The sequence below is a fragment of the Pelophylax lessonae genome (assembly GCF_965119305.1).
Source record: "Pelophylax lessonae genome assembly, chromosome: 10".
NCBI lineage: Eukaryota > Metazoa > Chordata > Amphibia > Anura > Ranidae > Pelophylax > Pelophylax lessonae.
The window spans coordinates 24567831-24580896 of record NC_138777.1 but is presented as its reverse complement, the minus strand read 5'-3'; the positions used below and the strand labels follow the sequence as shown (position 1 = coordinate 24580896).

At 46.6% G+C, this 13066-nt stretch overlaps 1 protein-coding gene across 1 annotated transcript in view; it reads left to right on the top strand.

Annotated features, from left to right (window-relative positions):
- SYT13 (synaptotagmin 13) overlaps positions 1-13066 on the top strand; it is a 68756-nt gene that overhangs the window by 39408 nt on the left and 16282 nt on the right. The window contains 1 exon segment of the mRNA XM_082270589.1: positions 11178-11312. Within this exon segment, the coding sequence (XP_082126715.1) occupies positions 11178-11312 (135 nt within the window).

The following is a 13066-nucleotide window of genomic DNA, read 5'->3' as shown; positions in this document are numbered from 1 at the left end:
GTGCATTTTTTCCCAAAAAATTGCGTTTGTAAGACCGCTGCGCAAATTCGGTGTGATAAAAAATATTGCAATGATCTCCATTTAATTCTCTAGGGTCTCTGCTAAAAAAAAAAATATATATATATATATACTGTATATATATATATATATATATATATATATATATATATATATATATAATGTTTGGGGGTTCTAAGTAATTTTCTAGCAAAAAAAAAAATGATTTTAACTTATAAACAACAAGTGTCAGAAAAAGGCCTAAACTGGTTAAACTGTGTATGGCCGGCCTTAGTCTGCCCAGCACTTCTGCCTAGCAGCACTAGGGTGGCAGGTGAAAATCCCAACTGTGACACTACATGCCTGGAGCTTGTATGTTATCCCTGTATTTTCATGGATTTCCTCCGGGTACTCCGGTTTCCTCCCACACTCCAAGACATGCTGGTAGGTGAATTGGATCCTGTCTCCATTGGCCCTAGTATTTGAAAAGCAGGGACAGATGGGAATGTACAAAGTAACATGTGTAAAGCGCTATTATTTATTTTATACTTTTTAATTTTTTTTTTTTCATTTAAAATATAACTAAAGGCATTTTTTTTTTTTTTTTTTTGATAGAGTGTAGAGGGATTAGAAGTTTTTATTGCTGTCGGTCCGTTAGGGAGATTCACCCTCTCTATGTCCTGTTTATCAATATCATTGAAAGTGAAAATAACAGAAAATCCCAAATTTGGGTTGTCCCCGGAAAAAAGAAAAGATCTGACAGCATATAACCCTCCCTTGCTCTATCGAAAATGAAAAAAACATTTTTGACTATAGTTCTACTTTAACGACTTTGTGCCCGCACTTTACCAGAAAGACGGCCACAGCGCGGGCCTAAAATGTCGGAAGGACGTACATAGACATTTTCCCATTCTCATGCCGCCCGTGAGCCCCGCTCTGTGATCGCTGAGTCCTTGGGACTGGGCTGATCACAGAGCAGCGGGCCCTTTACCATGTGATCAGCTGTCAGCCAATGACAGCTGATTACGGAAGTAAACAGAAGCTGGTTTCCGGCTTTCTTTTTTTTCACATTGTTAGCGTGAAAAACAGAAGCAAGCCGTTAAACTGCTTCTGTTAGAGCAGTGGTTCTTAACCTTGTTGGAGGTACTGAACCCCACCAGCTTCATATGCGCATTCACCGAACCCTTCTTAATTGGAAAAATAAAATATGATTTTATGAGTCTAGTCTCGGGAGGGGCACTGCCAGAAAATAAGGTGTTGTTTACAGAACTGAATTAAACGTATCATACAAAGTAAAATGTACAGGAGGTCAGTAGTATGTAGGGCAGCGTACAGAGGTCAGTAGGCTGTAGGGCAGTGTGCAGTAGTGAGTAGTTTGTAGGGCAGTGTGCAGTGGTCAGTAGTTTGTAGGGTAGTGTACAGTGCTCAGTAGTTTGTAGGGCAGTGTAGCGAGGTCAGTAGCATGTAGGGCAGTGTATAGGGGTCAGTAGTTTTTAGGGCGGTGTAGAAAGGTCAGTAGGATGTAGGGCAGTGTACAGAGGCCAGTAGCATGTAGGGCAGTGTATACGGGTCAGTTGATTGTAGGGAAGGATAGAGTGGTCAGTAGGCTGTAGGACGGTGTACAGAGAATAGGGCAGAGGACAGGAGTTGACAAGACAGAGGATAGGACAGTGTACAGGGATCAGTAAAGCCTCACACCAGGGGGCTGGGAGGGCGCACACACCAGGGGAGGGTCAGGAGGGCACACACTGGGGGGGGGGGGGCAGGAGGGCACACACCGGGGGGTTATGAGGGCACACACCAAGGGGTTGGAAGGGCATACACTGGGGGGATGGTCAGGAGGACACACACTGTGGGGGAGGGTAGTGAGGGCACACACCAGTGGAGAGTCAGGAGGGCACAAACTTGGGGGGGTTGGGAGGGCATACCATGGGGTGTCAGGAGGGCACACACTGGGGTGGGGGGTTGGGAGGGCATACCATGGGGTGTCAGGAGGGCACACACTGGGGGAGGTGCTGGGAGGGCATACCATGGGGTGTCAGGAGGGCACACACTGGGGGGAGGTGTTGGGAGGGCATACCATGGGGTATCAGGAGGGCACACGCCAGGGGGCATTCACAATGCTTATTGAGCTAAATGAAAAGGACATGCATTTCCATTTGTCAGCTAACAGCACCTCTATGCTAAGCTGCAGTAACTCAGCAGACTTAGCATAGAGGTGCTTGCAAACGAATCCACCATGTACAGCTAGCTGAGCCTACCACCAGGAACATTCACTCGGCTCCCTCTGCTCAGCTGCTCATACTTCCCTCTTCCAGGCGGGCGTGATCTCCGTGGTCAGGTACATCCCCATCCCGCCCACTCAAGCAGCAAGCAGCCTGCAGGAGATAGGCTGGAAACCTGCTGGGGGAGGTACAGGGGGCAGAGCGTCAAGTGTCCATGTCTAATGGCTGTGAGTCACCCTGACCGCAGCTCTGATTTCCCGGGGGGGGGGGGGGGGGGGTGGGTTGGCCTCACAATCAGTAATATTTTCTTGGGGGGAGCAATTGCCCTGTTGCCCCCCCCCCCCCCCGCCGAACCCCTGAGACTGACTCACCGAACCCCTGGGGTTCGATCGAACCCAGGTTAAGAACCACTGTGTTAGAGGGACATCAGTCTCCTTTAATGATCAACAGTGCTGCAAATCAGTGCCCTCCAGTGCTGCTAATCAGTGCCCACCAGTGCCACCTATCAGTGCCCATTAGTACTGCTAATCAATGCCCACCAGTGCCACCAATAAGTGCCCATTAGTACTGCTAATCAGTGCCCACCAGTGCCACCTATCAGTGCCCAGCAGTACTGCTAATCAGTGCCCACCAGTGCCACCTATCAGTGCCCATCAGTACTGCTAATCAGTGCCCACCAGTGCCACCTATCAGTGCCTATTAGTACTGCTAATTAGTGTCCACCAGTGCCACCTATCAGTGCCTATTAGGACTGCTAATTAGTGCCCACCAGTGCAACCTGTCAGTGCCCAGCAGTACTGCAAATCAGCGCCCACCAGTGCCACCTATCAGTGCCTATTAGTACTGCTAATTAGTGCCCACCAGTGCCACCTATCAGTGCCCATTAGTATTGCTAATTAGTGCCCACCAGTGCCACCTATCAGTGCCCAGCAGTACTGCTAATCAGTGCCCGCAAATGCCACCTATCAGTGCCCATTAGTACTGCTAATTAGTGCCCACCAGTGCCACCTATCAGTGCCCAGCAATACTGCTTATCAGTGCCCGCCAATGCCACCTATCAGTGCCCATCAGTACTGCTAATAAGTGCTCACCAGTGCCACCTATCAGTGCCCATCAGTACTGCTCATCAGTGTCCACCAGTGAAGAAGTGTGTATATGATCCATGCTATGGATAGTAAACAAAATGTGATAATGTGCAAAATGTGAATAGAGCTGCCCCCACTTGGACTGCTACCAGGGTAGTGTCTGATGTGAAAACTATATAAAAATGGGTTTTGGCGCTTCTCTATATGCAATATAATACCGTAATAATAAACCCGTCTAATTGTATTCATTCACAAGATTTCAAAAAAAATAAACAATGACACAAACAAATTGTGTGCAATATATACAAAATGATGTGCAAAGGATGCAATGCTAATAAAGTGCAAGTGCCAAGTGAACAGTGTAAGGCCCCGTTCACATTGCCGCGATCCGACTTGGGGGGGTGACCTCCGAGGTTGCGGTGCGAGCAGCGCGCCGCGACCTCGGAGCGGCCGCCACGGACTTCATAACATTGAAGTCTATGGCGGTCGCCTCCTGGTCGCCCCAAAGAAGCTCTGGACCCTTTTTCTAAGTCGGAGCGACTTGTGTCGCTCCTATTAGAACGGGTCCTCAGCTTCCCTATGGAAGGCGACCAACGGCGACCTGTGACCATCCAATTACACTGATACCATTAATCAGTCTGTGTAGTTTTACAGAAATCATAAACTAATACAAAGTGATCTGTGGTCTGAGTGAACAGTCCATAGATAATATCGCAGTAGTCCATTAATTAGTCCGGCATTCCAGCCATCCCTGCTAATCCTTATGGTGGTGCTAATAAAAGGAGAGATGCTTGGTCATGTTACGACCAGGGGGGTGTGCAATAGCATGCAATGTCCCCTGTGTCTCCACTTGTGCCCCTCTCCTCCTGATGTTTCACCCACCAAATGACTCTTCCCTTGCAAAAGGGGTATCTAGCCTTTACAGCTCCACCTGGCTGTGTACTGATTTTCAGGACCAACCTGGAAAGAGCTAAGAACTTGCAACAGGTTAGTCTTGGATATCAGTACACAGCCAGGTCTGAGGCAGACAGTGGATGTAAGGAGACACACTCATAGGGACAATCCATGCAAAAGAGCACTCTGATTGAGACACCTGATGTAAGGGGAAAACACTGATGGGGACACTGATGTAAGGGGGGCTCTGATTTAAACACCTGATTTAAGGGGGAAACAATGATGGGGACACTGATTTAAGGGGGGCTCTGATTAAGACACCTGATGTAATGGGGGAAACGCTGATGGGGACACTGATGTAAGGGGGGCTCTGATTGAGACACCTGATGTGAGGGGGAAACAATGATGGAGACACTGATGTAAGGGGGGCTCTGATTAAGACACCTGATGTAAGGGGGAAACAATGATGGGGACACTGATGTAAGGGGGGCTCTGATTAAGACACCTGATGTAAGGGGGTGTTAGGGTGCTGGTGGTAACCTGGCGACAGAGATAGGCCCCGATGTCCGCTAGAGGGCGGAGCTTGGACGGAACCCCCAAGGTAAGTGACACAGGCTAGCCTGAGGTGCGGAGTCTAAGTATCCACCGGTTTTCGCCAGAGCCTCTAGTGGTGAGGATGGAGTTTGCTGCGTGTGGATACCAGGTCGCGGTCCTCAGGGTCGCCCCACCAAGGGTGAACCGATCAAGGTCCGAAGGCGGGTAAACAGACAAGGGAGATCCGAGAGAATGGTCAAACAAGCCGGGGTCAAGACGGGCAGCAGACGAGCGGAGTCAGGAACAAGCCAAAAGGTCAACAGGAAATCAGCAGCAAACAGGTCACAGGTTCAGGAACAACGGCAGGAGCTGAAGACAAGACAGCACCGAACCTGTGTGCTGATCCAGCTTAAATAGAGCTCTTTCTAGATGAGAAGGGTGGAGCCGGAATAGCCTGTGAGCCTTAACTCATCATCTGCCAGAGCCTTCCTGACAGGTTCCTAACAGGGGGAAACAATGATGGGGACACTGATGTAAGGGGGGCTCTGATTAAGACACCTGATGTAATGGGGGAAACGCTGATGGTGACACTGATGTAAGGGGGGCTCTGATTGAGACACCTGATGTAAGGGGGAAACGCTGATGGAGACACTGATGTAAGGGGGGCTTTGATTGAGACACCTGATGTAAGGGGAAACAATGATGGGGACACTGATGTAAGGCGGGCTCTTATTGAGACACCTGATGTAAGGGCAAACAATGATGGGGACACTGATGTAAGGGGAGCTCTGATTGAGACACCTGATGTAAGGGGGAAACGCTGATGGGGACACTGATGCAAGGGGGGCTTTGATTGAGACACCTGATGTAAGGGGGAAACGCTGATGGGGACACTGATGTAAGGGGGGCTCTGATTGAGACACCTGATGTAAGGGGGGGAACACGCATGGGGATACTGATGTAAGCTGGGCTCTGATTGGGACACCTAATGTAAAGAAGTGCACTGTTGGGGACACTGATGTAGGAGGGCACTCTGATGGGGACCCTGATGTAGGAGGGCACTCTGATGGGGACCCTGATGTAAGGGGGCACTCTGATGGGGACCCTGATGTAAGGGGGCACATTGATGGGGAATCTGATGTAAGGTGAGAATCCAATGGGGATCCCGATGTAAGGGGGCACTCTGATGGGTACCCTGATGTAAGGGGGCACATTGATGGGGAATCTGATGTAAGGTGAGAATCCGATGGGGACCCTGATGTAAGGAGGCACTCTGATGGAGACCCAGATGTAAGGGGGCTCTCTGATAGGAACATCTGCTGTAAGGGGGTACAGGTTCTGTTTAATCACCCTGATCTAATGACATCCTAATACCTACTAGTGTTGACATTATGTTAGGGCTGTAAATCTGCCCGGATAACTTTTACCTGACACCCGATCGTCAGTTACCCTGGTATTAACCGCTCCCCGTTGGGTTTGGATCTAAAACCCAAACTTTAAAAAAATAAAAAAATTAGTTTTGGATAGAGAATGGAAGAGTCAGGTTTTTACTCCTGGGGAGAATTTGTCTATTTACTTGTCCTGGTGACCATTGTCAAGAGTGAAAGTGATTGAAAACCTAAAATTTTGTATCAGCAATGGGGAAAGAATAGGCAAATATCTTCCAACATTTCAACTGGGACAGTTGTTCTAATGACCACTGAGATTTCCCACACAGGAAGGAAGGGAGGAAGGGAGGAAGGAAGGAAGGAAGGAAGGAAGGAAGGAAGGAAGGAAGGGAGGAAGGGACGGAGGGAGGAAGGAAGGAAGGAAGGGAGGGAGGAAGGAAGGAACGAAGGAAGGAAGGAAGGAAGGAAGGGAGGAAGGGAGGAAGAAAGGAAGGAAGGAAGGAAGGAAGGAAGGAAGGAAGGAAGGAAGGAAGGAAGGAAGGAAGGAAGGAAGGAAGGAAGGAAGGAAGGAAGGAAGGAAGGAAGGAATTTGACAGAATATCTTGTAGGTGAATCTACGAAGAAGCAGTTTAGTGATATGTGGATAGATAGTATCAGAGTGGAAGGTTAAGTACTGCAAGCCAAACAGGTTTTTTTAATTTACATAAAGCGTCCAAACTTTCCTGTTTTGAAGCACTGGGAGCTGAAATGTGAGATGTCTGGGCAGCTTACACAGGGACGACCCCATCAGTATCATGGTTCTCTTTCATTGTCCAGTGAGCAGCCGGTGACAAAATGGTCAACGTGTCAAGAGGTGCCTAATGAGTCTTCAGCAATGTACGGCCATCACTACTCTTTAACCACTTAAGCCCCGGAAGATTTTACCCCCTTCCTGACCAGGGCTTATTTTGCGATTCGGCACTGCGTGACTTTAACGGACAATTGCCCGGTCGTGCGACGCTGTACCTAAACGAATTTGACGTCCTTTTTTTCCCACAAACAGAGCTTTCTTTTGGTGGTATTTGATCACCTGTGCGATTTTTTGATCATGCGCTATAAAGAAAAAAGGAGCATAAATTTTGCAAAAATAACAATATTTTTCACATTTTTTTATATGAAATTCCCCAAAAAAATGTAAAAATCAAAATTTTTTAACATTTTAGGCCAATTTGTTTTATGCTACATATGTTTGGTAAAAAAAGTCGCAATAAGCGTATTTTGATTGGTTTGCGCAAAAGTTATTGCGTTTACTATCTAAGGGAAAGATTTTTGTTGTTTGAGTAATGGCGGCGATTTGCGATTTTTTTTGCAGGACTGCGACATTGCGGCGGACAGATCGGACCCTTGACTGACATTTTTGACACTTTTGGGGTTACCAGTGACATTACTGCAGTAATCAGTGCTATACATATGCACTGTTACTGACCGGCGGCACACGCTTGCTCCCTGGAGCCTCACAGGCTAGCGACGTAATCCTACGGCGCTTTGCCTGTGAGGGGCTGACCGCCGCAGTAAATAGTCGTGCGGCGGTCGGCAAGTGGTTAAAAAGGAGCTACAGTCTCCTATCCAAAATTGTGATAAAGCATCCTCGTGGCTTGCAGCATCTATTCTGGATATTCCTATACCCGCCCACATAGAATGCACCTGTAAAATCTTTCATTATATATTTCCTCTGAGTATTTTGTTAACGGATATTGCAGATATAGGCACCTAAAGCCCGCTCCTATACATTTCAGTGATTTCAGACCTCCAGCAGGCCACTGGTGTGAATGTCTCTGACCTCACAAATGCGCTTCTGGAAGAATGGTCAAACATTCCCATAGACACACTCCTAAACCTTGTGGACAGCCTTCCCAGAAGAGTTGAAGCTGTTATAGCTGCAAAGGGTGGGCCAACTCAATATTAAACCCTACAGATTAAGACTGGGATGCCATTAAAATTCATGTGTGTGTAAAGGCAGGCGTCCCAATACTTTTGGTAATATAGTGTATATAGATTTTTTTCTTTCTTTCTTGAGTTGCTGATGGATGATTCAGCTCACTACAAACTTAAAACTCATGTCACGGTGGACTCGTAATGTAACTATTGTTTCTATAACAACCTCAATAAAAGATGAGAAAAGCATAACTCGCCAAAAGTGGCCTCCACAGTCCTCTTGTTGTGGAGTGTTGGCTGTTTCAGTATATTGTATGGTGTTGGTGTGAGAGCTATGACAATGTAATTGGCCTTGACTCATCCCGGAGATGTCTATAGATTGTGTCACATGTAGGACACATGTCATTAGGGGGCCATCGTCACTTATTATGTGCTGTACATGGGATGACAACTGTCAGCGGGCCTCATCTGCATCCAAATCATCAGGACTGTAACATGAATCTCTCCTGGAGCGAAATACCTATAAGAGACCAAATACATAGGAGATCAATCAAGCTGTGAGTTTAAAGCAGGCCATACATTATACAATTTTCTTTTTCAATTTCCTTTAGATTTGCCTGACTGCGTACAATTTGAAAGTGTTTAGGTTTGACCTCCTATTATATAGTTTTGGTAAATCTCAAGAAAAATTGTGCAAGAAAATTGTTTATCCACTTTACCACTAGAGGATTTTGCTGTCTTACGTCTGGGCCACTTTTTGCGATTCAGCACTGTGCGACTTTAACTGACAATTGCGCGGTCATGCAACGCCGTACCCAAACAAAATTTATGTCCTTTTTTTCCCACAAACAGAGCTTTCTTTTGGTGGTATTTGATTACCTGTGCGATTTTTACTTTTTGCGCTATAAACAAAAAAATAGCGACAATTTTGAAAAAATAACAATATTTTTCCCATTTTTTATGTGAAATTCCCCCCCAAAAAAATGTAAAAATCAAAATTTTTTATCATTTTAGGCCAATTTGTTTTCTGCTACATATTTTTGGTAAAAAAATTGCAACAAGCGTATTTTGATTGGTTTGCGCAAAAGTTATTGCGTTTACTAACTAAGGGAAAGATTTCTGTAGTTTTTGGTGTTTTTTTATTTTAACGAGTAATGGCGGCGATCTGCGATTTTTTTTTGCGGGACTGCGACATTGCGGCGGACAGATCGGACCCTTGACTGACATTTTTTACACTTTTGGGGGTACCAGTGACATTACTACAGTAATCAGTGCTATAAATATGCACTGTTACTGTAAAAATGACACTGGCAGGGAAGGGGTTAATTTTTATTGGTGATCAAGGGGTTAATGTATGCCTGGTGCTTACTAACGTGTGTGGGGGGAGGGGACTGAGTGACACAGGGACAGATCGAGGGTTCAACTATGCCGAACCCTGCAATCTGACCCTGCCTGTCACTTAGGAGATCCGCCCGCTTTGTTTACACAAGCGGGCGGATTTCCACACTAGATCCCCGACGATCGGGGAAGAGCGGCGGTGATCACCGCTGCTCCTCCCCTGGCCCGACTCCCACTGTGACTGAATACAGCGGCAGCGAGCCTCCGGCGGCGTGCTCGCCGCCGAGAAAGGGGAATGTCTGGCGACGTAGCCACTTTGCCACAGTAGAGCTCCAGTGAGCAGTGGTAAAGTGGTTAATGTACGCCCAGCCTTACATGATACATAATCTATCTATCTATCTATCTATCTATCTTACAGTATCTCACAAAAGTGAGTACACCCCTCACATTTTTGTAAATATTTTATTCTATCTTTTCATGTGACAACACTGAAGAAATGACACTTTGCTACAATGTAAAGTAGTGAGTGTATAACAGTGTAAATCCCTTTAAAATAACTCAACACACAGCCATTAATGTCGAAACCGCTGGCAACAAAAGTGAGTACACCCCTAAGTGGAAATGTCCAGATTGGGCCCAAAGTGTCAATATTTTGTGTGGCCACCATTATTTTCCAGCACTGCCTTAACCCTCTTGGGCATGGAGTTCACCAGAGCTTCACAGGTTGTCACTGGAGTCCTCTTCCACTCCTCCATGATGACTTCACAGAGCTGGTGGATATTAGAGACCTTGCGCTCCTCCACCTTCTGTTTGAGGATGTCCCACAGATGCTCAATAGGGTTTAGATCTGGAGAAATGCTTGGCCAGTCCATCACCTTTACCCTCAGCTTCTTTAGCAAGGCAGTGGTCATCTTGGAGGTGTTTGGGGTCGTTATCATGTTGGAATACTGCTCTGCAGCCCAGTCTCTGAAGGGAGGGGATCATGCTCTGCTTCAGTATGTCACAGTATATGTTGGCATTCATGGTTCCCTCAATGGACTGTAGCCCCCCAGTGCTGGCAGCACTCATGCAGCCCCAGACCATGACATTCCCACCACCATGCTTGACTGTAGGGAAGACACACTTGTATTTGTACTCCTCACCTGGTTGCAGCCACACACATTTGACACCATCTGAACCAAATACGTTTATCTTGATCTCATCAAACCACAGGACATGGTTCCAGTAATCCATGTCCTTAGTCTGCTTGCCTTCTGTTTGCGGGCTTTCTTGTGCATCATCTTTAGAAGAGACTTCCTTCTGGAACGACAGCCATGCAGACCAATTTGATGCAGTGTGCGGCGTATGGTCTGAGCACTGACCCCCCCCCCACCCCTTCAACCCCTGCAGCAATCCTGGCAGCACTCATACGTCTATTTCCCAAAGACAACCTCTGGATATGACGCTGAGCACGTGCACTCAACTTCTTTGGTCGACTATGGCGAGGCCTGTTCTGAGTGGAACCTGTCCTGTGAAACCGCTGTATGGTCTTGGCCACCGTGCTGCAGCTCAGTTTCAGGGTCTTGGCAAGAAAAAAAAAGCCTTTAGAATCACTATCTATCTATCTATCTATCTATCTATCTATCTATCTATCTATCTATCTATCTATCTATCTATCTATCTATCTATCTATCTATCTATCTATCTATCTATCTATCTATCTATCTATCTATCTATCTATCTATCTATCTATCTATCTATCTATCTATCTATCTATCTATCTATCTATCTCTATTGATCTCATATCATCTATCTATCTACAGATCAGTGTGTGAATACTCCCTCTTCTGACAATGAAGATTCAGAGAAAGTGACCAGCCCACATCATGTCCCGAAGTTGCGTTACTCCCTTGGGTATGACCGTCAGACAGCCGAGCTCTGTGTGTCGTTTCTGGAAGGTGAGTCCTTCATATGTATAAGGCTCTGATTAAAGTTCATATCAAAACTGCTAATATATTGTAACAAAAAAAGAACATTCTTTTTTTTACTAAACCCTACCTGGATGTTTTAGGGAAGTCAAATGTGCTATAAAACAGCAGTCCTGGGTGTATATTTGGCCAACAAAGGAATTAACAGGGATCAGCCAACTATCTTTAAAGCACATATAAATCCAATAACAATGTTCTGTTTTAAATGCAGCTTTAAGCATTGACATACCTCCTTAGACCCAGTCTGTCCAGACAGTATGGTCGCCTGCTGACTTGGCACTATCCACAGGCAGCTTAACTCTTCCAGCTGGCTCACACATATGTGATGACAGACATCGCATGTGATTTGCAGAGCAGTGCGCTGTCTGTGCGATGCAAATTCAGTCATACAGATTGTATGGTTGAATTTGCATCGCATTCGGTCAAAACTCGCACAGGACCCTTTTTTGGGTCCGCACCAGAATCGGATAGCATGGGTGTTCACACCTATCCAATCCGATTCATGTCTGAAAGTTCACACTGCAATATGCAAACTGATCTGGGGGTGTAGTTAACCTTGTATTGACACCCCAGCGATTTGCATATGGCAGTGTGAACTACCTGCTAGTTGATTGCAATGTGGGAACCCGCAGTGGATTCGCAGGGTTCCCCCGCATCGCATATGTGTGAACTGGCACTTATATAGGTAGGACAAGTTGAATCCAATGCCATTTTACTTCAGATAATTGCAGTACAGTGGATGCTTTTTTTTGGTCTTTTGAACTGTAAGAAAACCATAATCTCCCTAAGCCTTGGTTCCCTCTAGAATGCAGTGCATTTCCCACACCGCATATAATTCGCACTTCTGTTGCGATCTGCAGCAGGTGCAATCTTAAGGATACCCCACACACGGGTCGCAAACGCAATGACCATACGTATCGGTTGCAGTGTGTTCCCAAAATTGCTGCATGCGGGGATATTGATCCATGGGACCGGTGGCACCGATTGCCCGGGCACCCACGATCGCTCCCCGCTGAGAGAGAACGATGGTCTGCTGTTGTAATCACAGCTGACCGTTGTTCTCTCTGAAATGATCACAGAGCACCTGTGATCCTCCTATAAAGGTTCACAGGTCTATGTGTTTATTTCACATGTCTCCTCCCCCATACAGTTAGAAAACACCCCCCTAGGCTCACACTTAACCCTTTGATTGCCCCTGGTTTAACCCCTTTCCTATCAATGTCATTATTACAGTAACAGTGCATATTTTTAGCATGGATTACTGTAGTAATGTCACTGGTCCCCCCAAAAGTGTCAAATGATGCAGGAAAAAAACGCACTGGACAGCATGTGGTGTGAACTGACCCTAAGACTGGGCTGCCATTAACCACTTGCCAACCAGCCGCCGGCGGCAGGTCAGCAGGTTCCCGCGAAACGACATACCCACGGGGGAAGTGGGCAAGCTGATCTGCAGGGCCAGCAGCCGTGATTGCCACCGGGCACCTGCAATCGCTCCCCGTGGAGACAGAACAGTGGTCTGCCGATATAAACACAGCAGACCATTGTTCTGTCAGCAATCAATACAGAGCGCCTGTGATCCTCCTATTTAGGAATACAGGTCTCTGTATTATTTCCCTAAGCCTATCCCCCACACAGTTAGAAAACACCCCTTAGGCTTACATTTGACCCTTTGTTCGCCCCTGGGTTAACCCCTTCCCTGCCAGTGTCATTATTACAGTAACAGT